The following is a 12312-nucleotide window of genomic DNA, read 5'->3' as shown; positions in this document are numbered from 1 at the left end:
GTAACTCAAGCCTCGGAGTCTTCTTTTGTTGAGGGTGTTCCTTGGAACCCTGACAATCATTACAGGATATCTCAGTCCACTGTTCCACTTTTATATGTAACTTGTCCCAATGCATCCCCCATGACATGACACAAGGAGTGGGCATCCTGTTGAAGTCATTCCTGGTGTGCTTCATTTTGCTTGTTGAGGGGGAATCTTGGGATTTGGGTAATAAAAATTCTGTAGATATCACAACTATGAAGTTTATCCCTGTCTAGTGTGTGCATGGGCACACATGCGTGCGTCTTGTTTTGGAACAACTTCTCAGTACAAAACTTTGCCCTCTCAGAATATAAACAGAGATGCAGAACAGGCATTTGAAGGAGAGAATTGGGGAGGGGGTGCGAAAGGGCTGGCACCCACTGCTGCTCTTCTATCAACATCCTCCAGCTGCTCCCCTTCTCCCAATCTCAGTTTGTTTTCCGTTAGGGCATCTGGTTAGGAGGTTGGGAGTTTCAACATTCAGGAAATGGGAGCCGTTTCAGGAAAGAATCAGAAGATACCACTTCTTTGCACCCATCAACCACTCCCAGCAAATATGCCTTGTTCAGGGTTGGGCAATATAGGTTGTATAACAACCCAGTAAATGCAAACTGATATATTTTTCTGCCAGTAAAAAAAAGAAAGCAATTTTACTTTATTATTATGTCACAAACAGGATATTTCCTGACAGCTCCATGAAGTAGATGGAAATGTTTGAATGGACGTCTGTCCTTCCACACAGACACACACTTAAGCCTATAAAGTCTAGTAAACAGAGTTGTAAAGGACACTCATCTCTCTGGCTGAGATATGAAGCAACTCACCCAGGAAGAAATTCACTGGTCCAATCATTTCTACTGAATGGGTTGATAGAACTGAAGAGTGTGGCTTTGTAGCCTAGTGGTGAAGTGCCTCCCACTTGGAAGATTGAGAGTTCCATCCTAGGTAGTGATAGATATTTCTCTCCTAGGGCACAAAGAAAAAAAAAATATCTGCTGCAAATTCCACCTGGCATCAGGAAGGGTATCCGGCCAGTAAATGCTCACCTCCATTCAGTCGCCCTGACCCTACCCCAAATAATTAAAGGAATACACGGTCATTAAAAGGGAGTTAATACAGCTGAAGGTTTCCAAGATTGCTGTCTAATCAAATTGTGGTTCACAGCAAATTTCTGAACCACTTGATCCCATGTGGCAGCTGGGATTCTTGAAAAACATGATCCAAGTAAAATGCCCACTCAGGATCAATTAAGGCCAACTAATCAGGCCATAACAGTGATGAAGTCTTGAGAAAGCAGACATGATTGAGATCCTAAGGAAGCAGAAATAGGATATTTGAGAGGAGAATTGGGGCAAAAATTGTTTATTTTTTTTATTTAGTATATTTATATGGCTGCCCATCTACCAAAGGCAATGAAAGGGCAATAAACAAGATAAAAACAAAAGCAATTTCACCATCTTTAAAAGAAAAGGGGATGCAGCCTCTAAAATATCTTAATTAGAGCATAACAAATGCACCCACATTAACAAACTAACAAGCAGACTAATATTAATATTCTGGGCCCCCGTCTTCAGAGCCTTGCAGGAGGTCAGCCAAATCATCTCAGGAGGAGGCTGTGTTTTTGGTTTTAGAAGGATATTAAGATCAGTGGTTAGCTTTGTGGATGATTTACTGTAGACGTTGTGGGCTGAACAACATCAAGCAAAACTCTTCAGTTTAAAAATATCCCTGGCCCACCTGGTTTCATTCCCCATGATTATGAGATGGTGCCTTTGTCTCTTCTTTATGCAGAAGTGCTTTTTTTTAGAACAATATGTCAGAACAGTTCCTGATTTGTAAGAAGCCCAGTTAATTAATATTTGCATGCACATTTTATTCCCATGAATTACACTCAGTAAGCAGTTGAAGTTAAAGGGCTTTTCACTTTGTCATGAAGCTGCTCCTCCACCATCTTGTCAGTATTCCAAAACCATGAGGTTGAAGAAGGAACTGAATCTGATGTTAAGTGGTGGTGAAGGACACAGAAATTGATGCCTTCTCTGATATTCTCATGTGTAGAACACAAAACAATTCCTCAGTTTGCCTGTCTGGGTCAATTGTTCTCCAAGCTATGGTTCTAACTTATGTGGTGTACTCCAGACAGGAGTTCATGTCCCACAGCTTATTCTGGAACATCGGATCAGAATCTAGATTGCTTTCCTGAAAAGCTCAAGAGCCTCTTAAACCATTTGTAAGAAGTTATTGTTCTCTCCTCTCTCTCTCTCCCTTCCTCCCTTCTTCCTCCACTCTACTCTTCTTCTCCTTCTTCTCCTTTTCCTCCTTCTTCTCTTTCTCCTCCTTCTCTCTCTTATCCAATTCTTGGGCCGTTTTGTTGTTTAGGTAAACAAATTGTTGCAATTGTAATTGGGAAGAAACTCCCCTCACCCTCCACCCCCATCAAAACAGGGACAGTTGCATCTAATGCTATACTTCCATGAGTTTGCTTTCTGGGTCGAATTCCACTTTAGGAACTCTGAACCCTAAAGCGTGGTACAGAAGGTCTTCAGGAGGGAATTTATTCCCAAGACCCTAACACACCTGAGACAGAGGGCTCTGCAACCCAACGCGGCCAGCGCTGTCTCTTTTTGCGGGCTTCCAGAATGACAGGTAGCGTTATGGGGTGGGTGGGTGTGGAGTGGGGGGGTATCAGCTCTTGGAGGGGCTCCTAGACATCCCTGCTGGCGCGCCATTTGTTTTGTCTGGAGAATTCGCGTTAAATCCCCCCCCCCCTCCAATGCAAGCGTTAGACAATAGTGGGGGGAAGCCCCCACCTCCCCCCTCATCTTCCCCCTCCCCCGCCTCCTTCGCCTCCTTCGCCTCCTCCTCTCCCCATTTCTCCGCCGCCGCTGAAGGCAGACGGGACCGGCAGAGGAAAAAACAGCGCCAGAGCTCGGTAGGTTGCGAGTCGGACGGCCGGGGTGGGAAGAGGGATCTAAAGGGATCTAAAGGGGTTCCAGCGGCAGCCTCGGAAGGCTGAATGGTGGACTGGCGAGGTGGCGTGTGTGTGTGTGTGTGTGTGTGTGTGTGTGTGTGTGTGTGTGTGTGTGTGTGTGTGTGTTGCAGTCTCTCCAGTTTTCCCCTCTCAGTCTCTCCACCCGCTTCCACCTTGGCGCAAGTGGGAAGGTTGGAGAGCGGGGGACGAGCGCTTGTTCCGAAAGCTCCCTTCTCTCTTCTCCGGGTTTCTCACCGCTGGAAAGATGGCTGGCAGGGTGTGTGTGTGTGTGTGAGGGAGGTGAGTGTGGAAATAATCTTTAGTTTGTATATTACAATCAGATGTGACTAATCTACACACACACACAGAGAGTCACACACGTAGAAATGACTTATGGGCTCGAGAGAGATTCCCTCCCTCCAGGGAGTTAATTACCGTTAGAAACTTTACTTAATTATAAGGGGTGAGGGCGGAGGGGAGGGGGGGGGAGGAAGAGAGTCCGTGGATTTCAGCCTGCCCGTGGAGAGACCTAAAGCTGGCGCCCTGTGAATAAACTGGATGGAGAAATTGCGCGCCTCCTCTCTCCCTCGGTCGGGGTTCTCCAAAGGTACCAGCCAGCGGGAGGGTAAACGGGAAGAGGGTGCAGAATAAACCGCGGATTTCCCTTTCAATAAAGCAGGGTTAGGCTGGTCACTAGCTTGAGTGGCTCAGACAGGGGGCGGGGGGGGGGGGTGTCGATCTGCACAGTTTGTGGTACCAACAGCTCTTCTTCTTCTTCTTCTTCTTCTTCTTCTTCTTCTTCTTCTTCTTCTTCTTCTTCTTCTTCTTCTTCTTCTTCTTCTTCTTCTTCTTCTTCTTCTTCTTCTTCTTCTTCTTCTTTCGGGCTCCGCGGAACGTCCCGTTGCAAAGGGGAATAATGGAAGGGGCGAGCTTCCTCCTTTCCAAAAAAAAGGGGGGGTGTCATTTGACCTCTATGGAGAGCAGGACGCTATATTAAAGCCTATGGGACTGCTCATGCTCTTTAGTGCTCTTTAATACATACCCGTGGGCACACGATCTATGGTAAATGCCAGGCTTCGTCGGAAGAAGCCCCACTGCTTATGGAGAAGATCGCTCCCAAATAAATCACGCGCGCATTTAAAACAGTGCAAGCCAAGTTGCCCAGCCATGCTAGTACATGGTTAATTGGTCTTAGGTTTTGTCGTCCTCCCATCCCCATCCCCGATGGATCTTATTTCTGCAAACCGTTTGTTTGAAATGTGCGCACCTTTAAATGCTCCTAATTCTTGTTCTTTTGGATGAAGGCTAGGGCGGAATTGAAAAATTTTAATTGAGGACATTAGACAGCAGGCGATGTGCATTTCCAGGGACCTCTCTGGAGCGGAGTACTTCCAAAATTCCCCTCGAGCCCTCGAACTAGTTCAGCAACGACCTCCACTCTTGAAATTAAAAGACCCCTACGGTGGAAAGCCTTCCCGTTGTACAGAGTGGGCTTAGGGAAAAAGTGGAAGGGGAGAAGAGGACCGAGAGGAAAAATGTATAAGGTCTTTTAACCCTAAGGGAAGGGAGGAGGAGACGTGGATTCGAAAGGTTGGTTGTTAGTGGGTGGAGAAATGGAAAAATCTAACCCCATTTGAGTTAGAAGGAGAGGAAGAATCTTTTCTTTTCCTTCCAACCCTTTCTCTTCTAACCCCTGGGTGGGTGGGTGGGTGGGAATGAAAGACTCGGGGGAACTTTATTAAACTGGTGTGTCATTTTTTTCTTTTTGATATATGGGTGTTGTTTGATACGGTCAAAAGCATATGAAAATAACCGTTATTCCGGGAGGGCACAGGTTGAAGGAGAACCGTGCAACACAGTAAGGCATCTCTTCGGCAGAAAGTCCTACTGACTGCGAGGGGCTTGCTCACGGGGTAAATAGGGGTAGGAAATGTACGCCCTTAACCTGCAAAGATTGCGATTCCACGCCGCCTTTTCGGCAAAGGTTGGTCCGCCGCTTCTCTAGCTTGCAGGCGGCTGCCGATGTTTTTCCAACGAGGGGTATAGCTTTTTGAGATGTTTTCTAAAGTGTGAGAGGTGGATCTATAGCTTTGCAGGCAAGTGCAGAGCATCTATATATCTATATATGTATCGAGGCACACTCACGGTATATTGGGGAGGGCTTAATTTTACTACTTTGCGGAGGGTGGGGGGAATTCTAGGTGGCACTTTTAAGTCTCACAACAATTTCGAATAAGTTCTGGGGCAGCCCCTCTTCTTTGGCGAGCTTTTTATTCTTGTTTCTCATATTTGCAAATGGAAGCATCTTTAATGGGAAATAATTGATGGCCGCTTAAACTAATTAATCAGCATTTCCTTCAAGGGCTTAGATAAGATCTCCACCTATAAATCAGAATGGGGTTTTTTTTTTTTTTTTTTGCATAGGTAGTCGATTTCCTGCATGTTTCTCCCTGGCCCTAGCTTGTTATTGCACACTGCTATAAATAAAACAGCAACAACACTTTCTACCATCCTGAACAATAACTCCCTGTCCCACCACTGCGTCTTCTTTCCCACATCTTTTGTACGGCGGCTAAGGCTCGAACATATCCCTATTCCCACCAGGCTGTGCACAGATCCCATCTTTGGACTTCTCAGGGCACTTTTAACTGGGATTTAAAACTGGCTGGGCACAGTTTTCCAAGGCAAGTCAATTTGACCCTAGTCACCCATCTGGCAAATTGAGTAAAGATTCTCTCTGGAAATAAGAGCAAACGACTGGGCTGTTTTTATTATTCCTTGCTTTAAAATAATAATAATAATAATAATAATAATAATAATAATAATAATAATAATAATAATAATAATAATAATAATAATAATAATAATAATAATAATAATAATAATAATACATGCATCCAGATTTGATAGTCAGTGAATTAGGGTGGAGGGAAGGGAGGAGATCTTGCCACCCTTACATGTAAATATCACTAAATATTCCCTTCCTCAAGGGGTGTGTGTATGTGAAAAACACATGATCAAGAGGAATGAATTATTATGAATTGCATTCATGCTTGCATCAAAATGTTCCAGGGCTTCCAAAAATTCTGTTTTCCTCACTTGTGTGTGTGTGTTTGTGTGTGTGTATTCATATGTGTGTATGTATATGAGCGTGTGTGTGTGTGTGTGTAAAATAAAGCATATATTTATTAAAAATATAATAAAGCCAAGCTCCCAAACTGTCCTTCTTTTTGCATTCAAGAGATGCAACATTCAAGAGAGATGGCTCTGTTAAATTTACTGCAGCCACAAAACCAACCCATTGGATTCCGCTAGAGCTGGACCTGTTGGATTAAGTGGTTGAAGTTTCCATAGGAGAAAGCTCAGAGGTGACCCATAAGCTCTTGCCTAAAGTGATTGGGTTAGCAAGTCTTGAAAGGGTTGGCTTGCAAGGAAGGTTGAATATAAAAAGTGGTTTAGTCCCATCAAAGCTTGCAGCGACAGGAGCTGTTTTCATAAATTTTGCTAAACTGGAATGGGTTTTTGGTTTAGAATGTAAATCCAGTTATTGTGATTGGTAAAGCTTGGTTTTTTGGCTTAGTGCCACATGTATGATCCCACCCAATTGTGGCCTGGTCATCAAACCATAGTTAAGCAGACAAGATTTGGGTAATATAAGCATCAGCCAGTGAGGTTGAAGGGAAATAGAATTTGGACAGAAAATATATTTTAGTGTGAACTGGGAAAGAAAGCAGCTTATATCATGTCTCTTATTATTTGTTCGATTGTTTATGGATATCTTTTCATTTGGATAAATGGCTTCTAATTAATTTTAAAATAGAATTCTTTATTGGCCAAGTGTGATTGGACACACAAGGAATTTGTCTTTGGTGCATATGCTCTCAGTGTTCATGTTATTTGAATACATTTATGTCTAATTTTCCTTCAAATAGCTCAAACTATTTTATCCACTCAGCTTGTTAAAGCAGGCAAGAATATTTTCTATCTGAACTATCAAAGAATTTCATTCCAAAGTAGGAATTTGAACCGATCTAACTTCTCAACCCAACCCAACAATCATATCAGCTCTTTATTTTACATAATTTGCTCTGGCTCTCCTACAAAGCATGTCATATGGGTGAAAATAAGCTTAGGTATACAAACAAATCCAATTGTTTACCTTAAATTAAAATGCTTTTGCATACATCTATTTGGTGTTTAAAATTTACAGCATCATTCATATCAGCCTGGCATGATTTTATATAACGCCTATTTTCTTTCTTTCTTTTTCTTCTTTGCTTCTTTCTTCTTTTCTTCTTTCTTTTCAAGCATCTTCAAGCGAGTTTTGAAATATAACTATTTAATGACAAGAACATCCTTAAATTTACTATAAAAAGTCACCCAGGTCAGAAACATGGAATAACCACTTCACAACAAACTCGCATTTAGCAAATGGGTTCCTAAATTCGAAACAGGAAGGGGGAAAGACACAAAATGTAGCTTTACCCCGCGGATTTTGTAATCGTGCTAAAATATCACAGAATCTCTTTTTTAAAAACAAACGCCTCACTTTAGCCATTCGTTTAAATTTATCCACGACTTGGGAGGTGGGGGGGACGACACCTAACATTCCTTATCTGGCCAAGTTTATGTTACCAAAAAAGTCTTTCCACGCCATCCAGATACTTTAATTCGTTGTTGTTGTTATTGCTAAGAAGAGAATGAAGTATTTAGTCTAAAGCTTTCGAAAAGATCTTAAAAAATAATAATAGAAGATGAAAAGAACGGGTTCGCTTGTCGCCCGAGCGCGGAACAGCCAAACTTTCGCCCGTTACGAGCTTGGGCGCATTCGAACCCTTCGCGGCACAAGTGAAATTCTCCGCCTTTGAAGAGAAAACTTCCGTTGGAACGTTGGTGCTCGCACCGTTCGCTGCTCCCCCCCCCACCTCCCGCCCTTCCCGGTTGCTGGATCGCCGGAGCCGAACCATCGCTAGGCGCAGGGTATTTCTCGACGACGTTGGCGATCGGGATGGCATTTGAAGGCACCAACCACCCTTGATTTTTCCCTTGTTTATTTAGCTGTTTTATCACTTGAGCCATCCCACTGATAAAAGAATCGTGAACCGGACAAGTGATGGTAGAGAGGTGTAAGTGCGTAATGGGCTCCTCATCAGATGGAAGCAGCTAGCGTTAGTCTTCACCGAAGCAGTCCTTCAACTTCAAGTTTACCTACCCCACGTCCTAGTCAGTTTTCTTTCTTTCTCTCTCTCTCTCTCCAATCCATTATTCAACTTATTCGCTGCCTCGTTTAATCACCACGGTTTAAAAGAATTTTTTTAAAAAAATATGTCCCTAAAGCCTGTTTGGCCGGGAGTTCCAAAGATGCTTTAAAAAAAAAAAAAAGCAACTGGACTTTTGTTGTTGGTTTTTTTCCTTGAAGACGTTTCGCTTCTCTTCCAAAATGTCTTCAAGGAAACAAACAAAGAAAGAAAAGTCCCCAGTTGCCTTTAGCACCTTTGGGACAACTATGATCTGGATGAATCTCCATAGACCTTTGTCTGGCTGGGAGAACACCACTGTCTTGTACAGGTTTTCTCAAAGGTAAATGCAGAAAAGTATAAATAGGGCGTTCCACAGAAATTATACTATGCGGTTTCCCTGGAAAGCCTGCATTTCATTGGAAGTAGGCTCCAGTGAGTTAAACAGATGTTTACCCCCAAATAATGGAAATAAGATTGCTGTTAAATAATACAACCATGCAATTTCTTTCCTGGTTGTTGGAACTGCAAGGATTCTGGAGCTGAGTATACGTAACATACTAAGCCAGGATTGGCTTAACCATGTTTACTGAATAAGCCATGCTAAATGAGTTCACAAACCTCTGAGCCACAAATAAGTTAACTGTGTTTTAATTTCCACATTTCACTCTCAGATTCAAACATTATATTGGGTTTGGGTCCTTGGTTTAGATTTGAGGTCAGTTTCATTTGGATTAGTTATTGCCCAGAGGAATAACTTCAAATAATGAAAAAAGATTCTATGAGTTCAAAGCCTCACAGAAGAGGCTGTGTCTCTGAGTGATTTACTGTTCGGTTCTGCCCCCTTCCTTTGCTTAATTTGTGTAGAGTGTGACTGAATGGAGTCTGATGTTGTTACACTCAATAATTCCCTTTAAATTGCTTATCTCTACAAAATGAAGCATTCCTGCACAAGCTACTCCACTGGTTTTGCCATTTCCCCACAAAGAGACACCTAAAACAAGGAGCAAAGAATAATTACTATATCATTTTATTCTACTTACATTACTACCTTATTATACAAGGCAAAGACTGGAACTGCAAAGTGCATTTTAATTTAATAGGATGTCCAGAACTTGTCCTAATCAAGACCCACTATCAGTATCAATGTTTTGTCCTAAAACATTACAAAAAGCCAACAGCCTCAGAGCAGTGTGTGCTGTGAGCATATACCAGCTCCTTCAGAACAATTCAAAAGGGAAGTGAGAATCACATTTTTGTGACGAGGGCTCCATCCTCTTTTTCTCACCCGCTAGCTACTTAATTGGGCATTAAGACAACAATCAATGTTAGTAGCCACAATCTGGGCTGCTCAAATCCAAAAAACCACTAGAAGGCCTCAAAGTGGAAGAGATTTCACTGTCACTTAGTGGTGGTTCAGAGAGTTGCAGTCCAGATCTGTTAGCCATGGCGTAATTCTTAGACATTATGGTTATTGCTTGTCTTAGAGTTAGGGACGATGGGCACTGTAGTACTACATATCTGGGGAGGCATTAATTCATAGAAAGGTAGACTTATTGTATATGTTATTACACTTCCTATTACTGTAATACAATGGCTCTTGGGGGCGGGGGGGGTGGGACTCCAGAAAAATAGGAATATGCGAAGGAAAGATGTTGATATTCACAAAAAAACAAAAAATAATAATTCTAATATGGCAAGAACTTGCCAAATACAGCTGAATTATTTACAACTGCAATCCTGTGTTACAGCAATTATAATTCTGATTTAACCTTAGAATCAATCATAGAATATTACAAACAAGTAAAAGGAAGAGCATTTCTTCTGGATAATCATGATCAGAATTCATCTGACACTGGAAGCAAGCTAGAAATTTCCCATTTGACTCTTTAAAAAAACTAATGAAGATCTCATTTTAATATCTCCCAGGTAACCATGTAACATGTCTTTCATGCTATCTTTTGCAGACATGTTTTTAAAATGAGGATATTTGTTTATTATAGAGTGGAGGGACCATAAATGGTTATGAAATAAGAATTATATGCATTTTTACCTTGATCATGACCTGATTAACTGAATTCACTCATCACTCTAAATCACAGACTAAGATTTGTTTCATAACTATAATTGCCTAGATTCACATAACACCCTAACTTTAGAGACCCTAAAAAAACCCCAAGATCACATTATGGTTTAGTACAATATGAGGTTTCTCTTTCTCTTTATTATACGATGATAAAAATAACACCATTGTTCAGTGACAACTTTGGAGAACTGTTGAGAGAGCATCGCCAACTGATCAGAAAAAGTGTGGGACTGTTCCTAAGGCTTTTAAATATAGTTAGTGATTCCTCTAACATGAATAAGAACACGCCAAAGCCCTCATCTACAAATAGCAGATTCATAAAATCATGGGGATGAAAAGGGAAACCAAGATTACTTAGTGTAATGTCTAGCTTTATGCAAGAATTTGAGCAAATGCATTTTATTTATTTGAGTTGTTTGCTACCTATTTCACTTCAGTATTTCAGTTGTCCAGCTTCTACTTCAAATCATCCAGAAAAAAAAGCAGCTCATTACTTTCTTCAGACATTTGCCCCACTGCTAAGTTGCTTTTACTGTTGAAAAACTTACTTAAGGTTTACCTGGTGGAAAAAAATTAATCATCAGCAGCAGCATTGTATGGTGATAGCATCCACAGATTGCTGTAGACCTTTCAAGCTGAACTTTTTGCAGTCAAGGATGATATGTTGCCTGTAGATTGTCTGTCCCTGATGTAATTGCTGGAGATACATACAAGTTATGAGGCTAGAGAACAAATGATGACAGTCCCATTCCAAAATCCAAAACAGTCTCTAACTAACTAGATTATTTACCCCATTTGGAATTTCCCAGTAGGCAGGTCGAAGATGGATTTATGGAAAACAAACACTTTCTCCTATCTTGAGTACAGCATAATCTAGTCTGTCTTTCCTTATCGCTCCTATTTTGATGACTAGCTTCTCTTTGACAGGCCCATCTTCTGCTGCCAGGCCTGGAGGATGAAGACTGAAGAGGCCCCCTCTTGTCTGCAGCAGGCCATGCCAGTCTTGGGCTATGGTAAGTTCCTAGTTTGGGGAAATGTATTGAGCTCCAAAGAGTGCTGCTTGATAGTGAGATTGTATAGTGTACACCCTGTACAGTCCTCTAGTCCATGTTGGTTACATGCTAATTTGTCCCACTATAGCATGACTTTGAGAAACACTGATTTACCTGACTGTGTTGTTATATCTTCAAATCCCCATAACTTTTATCTTAAACTGTCTGCTATTGACCTCTCCCCATTCCTAAGAGGTCAATAAGGGGCGTGCATAAGCGCAACATTGTGCCTACCCTCCCTATCCTACAGTCCCCATTTATTTGTACCCATTTCATTCATACTCATGTTTATTCTTATACCTATTCTCTTGTAAATGATTGATAAATCAAATAAATAAATAAAATAAAAATAAATAAACTCTTTATGTTCTACTCAACAAATTATGTCAACCCAGTTTGATGGAATTCTATACTTTCTATGTTTGTGTAGTATATTGAATGGGTCTATTAAAGTATTCATGAGATAAAGTCTACATTCGTATAACACTTTAAGCTTGACTAGTTTTAACCTTGATTATTTGTTAGTTTGACATGATGCATGAATTCAACTGTTTATGGTTCAATATCTGGTGCAACTGCCCCAAATAGTTAAATTCAGTAGCTAGGTTGTGTGAATGCAACCAATGTGGCTTAATGGAACAATACTATGTGAAAGCCATATGACTCTAATGTATGCCATGTCACCTTCTTAGAGTGGAACTGCTTTGCTGTCCTCAAATGAAGTAGAGGAAATCTCATCTCCAAGGCTGAAGTTCACACCAGCTGGTGTTTGGTGTCCCATCTCCAAATCTTTTGCTTTAGGGATGGAGAGAAGGGGACCCATCTCTTGTATTTCACTCCAAGGGACAAAATATCTACAGCTGATCTGTTTTTCCCTGTATCCCAATCCCGACATGGGTCGATGCCAGGTTAGTCAAACCAGAGAACAAACCCTGACTTCATCTT

At 41.5% G+C, this 12312-nt stretch overlaps 1 protein-coding gene across 1 annotated transcript in view; it reads left to right on the top strand.

Annotated features, from left to right (window-relative positions):
* The first annotated feature begins 3498 nt into the window (after positions 1-3498).
* LOC309396047 (LIM/homeobox protein LMX-1.2-like) overlaps positions 3499-12312 on the top strand; it is a 100003-nt gene continuing 91189 nt past the window's right edge. Inside the window, exons 1-2 of the mRNA XM_081960789.1 lie at positions 3499-3599; positions 11243-11328. Of these exons, the coding sequence (XP_081816915.1) occupies positions 11271-11328 (58 nt within the window). The 5' untranslated portion in view covers positions 3499-3599; positions 11243-11270. The remainder of the gene's footprint in view (positions 3600-11242; positions 11329-12312) is intronic.

The sequence above is a fragment of the Natrix helvetica genome, assembly GCF_964273705.1.
Source record: "Natrix helvetica genome assembly, chromosome: 1".
Lineage (NCBI taxonomy): Eukaryota > Metazoa > Chordata > Lepidosauria > Squamata > Natricidae > Natrix > Natrix helvetica.
Note: the sequence above shows the minus strand (reverse complement) of the source record. Positions and strands in the feature narration are given on the sequence as shown.